The sequence below is a fragment of the Pundamilia nyererei genome, unplaced genomic scaffold (assembly GCF_000239375.1).
Source record: "Pundamilia nyererei isolate P.nyererei 1_Seehausen unplaced genomic scaffold, PunNye1.0 scaffold00007, whole genome shotgun sequence".
Taxonomy (NCBI): Eukaryota; Metazoa; Chordata; class Actinopteri; order Cichliformes; family Cichlidae; genus Pundamilia; species Pundamilia nyererei.
Genome location: NW_005187408.1, coordinates 5,653,104 through 5,654,549, shown reverse-complemented (window position 1 = coordinate 5,654,549; position 1,446 = coordinate 5,653,104). Strand labels below are relative to the sequence as shown.

General features: G+C 36.6%; 1 protein-coding gene across 2 annotated transcripts in view; it reads right to left on the bottom strand.

Moving 5' to 3' along the window:
• The window catches only part of vipr1b (vasoactive intestinal peptide receptor 1b), a 47,019-nt gene that overhangs the window by 25,662 nt on the left and 19,911 nt on the right, over positions 1-1,446 (bottom strand). The window contains exon 1 of one of the 2 annotated variants that reach the window (XM_005722679.1): positions 1,402-1,430. The exons of the other annotated variant lie outside the window; for it this stretch is intronic. Within the exon in view, the coding sequence (XP_005722736.1) occupies positions 1,402-1,426 (25 nt within the window). The 5' untranslated portion in view covers positions 1,427-1,430. Of the gene's footprint in view, positions 1-1,401; positions 1,431-1,446 lie in introns of those variants that run through there. 2 annotated transcript variants of the gene reach the window in all.

The following is a 1,446-nucleotide window of genomic DNA, read 5'->3' as shown; positions in this document are numbered from 1 at the left end:
ATTACATTTTTTAACCACTGCACAAAGCTCAGGTCTCTCTTTGCTTAGCTGTGACGCTCAGGAGTGGGTGTAGATGAAACATAAAGATATTTCGAGGTCACATTTTACTACACAGAGTGCAAAATCTGACAATAAAAGTGCAGAAGATAAAATAATTCCCATGTTTTTAATAATTTGTTACCATATTTTGATTCATTTGTGTAGATAAAACAGGTGTACATTATACAAATAATCAGAACAAGAGGCCAGGTTTTAACCTAAAGCCAAACCACAGGCGAGTTTAAAAACATCTTAATAAGACAGAAGCAGCCCTCAAAGAACAACAGTGACATTTTGAGATGTTTACAGTCTTCCCTGAGCTATTTTTGTCACGCTATTTATATCCTAAAAACAAAATTTTAAAAAACTGTTTAAAGTCTGCTTTACATCCTTTTTGTCTCTAATAATTAACCAATTATTTTATAACCAGATGATGTAGGTTTAAGGCCTCAAACCCAGAAGCTACATCCTTATACATACCATTTTATGACTCTATGTTATGTTAATGGTTAAATCAAATCTATCTGTCTATCTCTCTGTCTGTCTGTCTGTCTGTCTGTGAGGAACATCAGTTAGTGTAAATGGATTTGTAACAGTAAAAGCCCCATCAGCCATATTTTGCTCCAGTGGAGCTGACAGTGATTGGATATTAGCACATATCAGTCAGGGTAACATTAACTTGCTGGGTCACAGAGCCAGGAGCAGGGAGAAAGCCTGCAGGTGTTGCAAAGAAGTAATGGCTATCTATCAGCACCAATTTAAAAATGGCTCTCAGCGAGGAATGGAAACGACTGAGAGGTTTGTGTCAGGAAATGTTATTTGATCCCGTGCTTCACTGTTCACCTGCCATGCTTAATTTAATATCCAAACATTTCATCTGAGGCAGATAAAAAAGAAGTGTAAAGAACGTCAGTGAATTAATATACTTCTCAAACTATTAAAAGCTGCATGTCCAATAACTGAAGCCAGAGAGGTTACACAGAGGAGGAACACGTCTGAATATGAGATGGTAAAAATGGGTCTAAAGATTTTAAGGGCACAGTTAAATGTAATCAGAAGCAATTGGGAATATGAATCCATGTGTTACGAGATTATAGCAAAAACTATCTTTATAGTGAACCAGTGTGTCCCCGCAGCTTGACAAAACAGTATTATATTACACCTTTAGTGCTACAATAAAGTTGATTAAAATAAATAAATTAAATAAACTCTTTTCATTTACCGAAACTACTCTAAGATCCTTCTTCCTGTTTTGTGCCAAATGCATGCGCGAGCACATGAAACTGACTGTGTTCAAGCTGCACATTGTGTTTGTTTCTGAGGGATAAAAGTTGCATATCTATTTAAGATGTAGATACAAACGTGGTGCAGGGACTCTGCTAGACATCCCAGGTGATGAAACGTCAC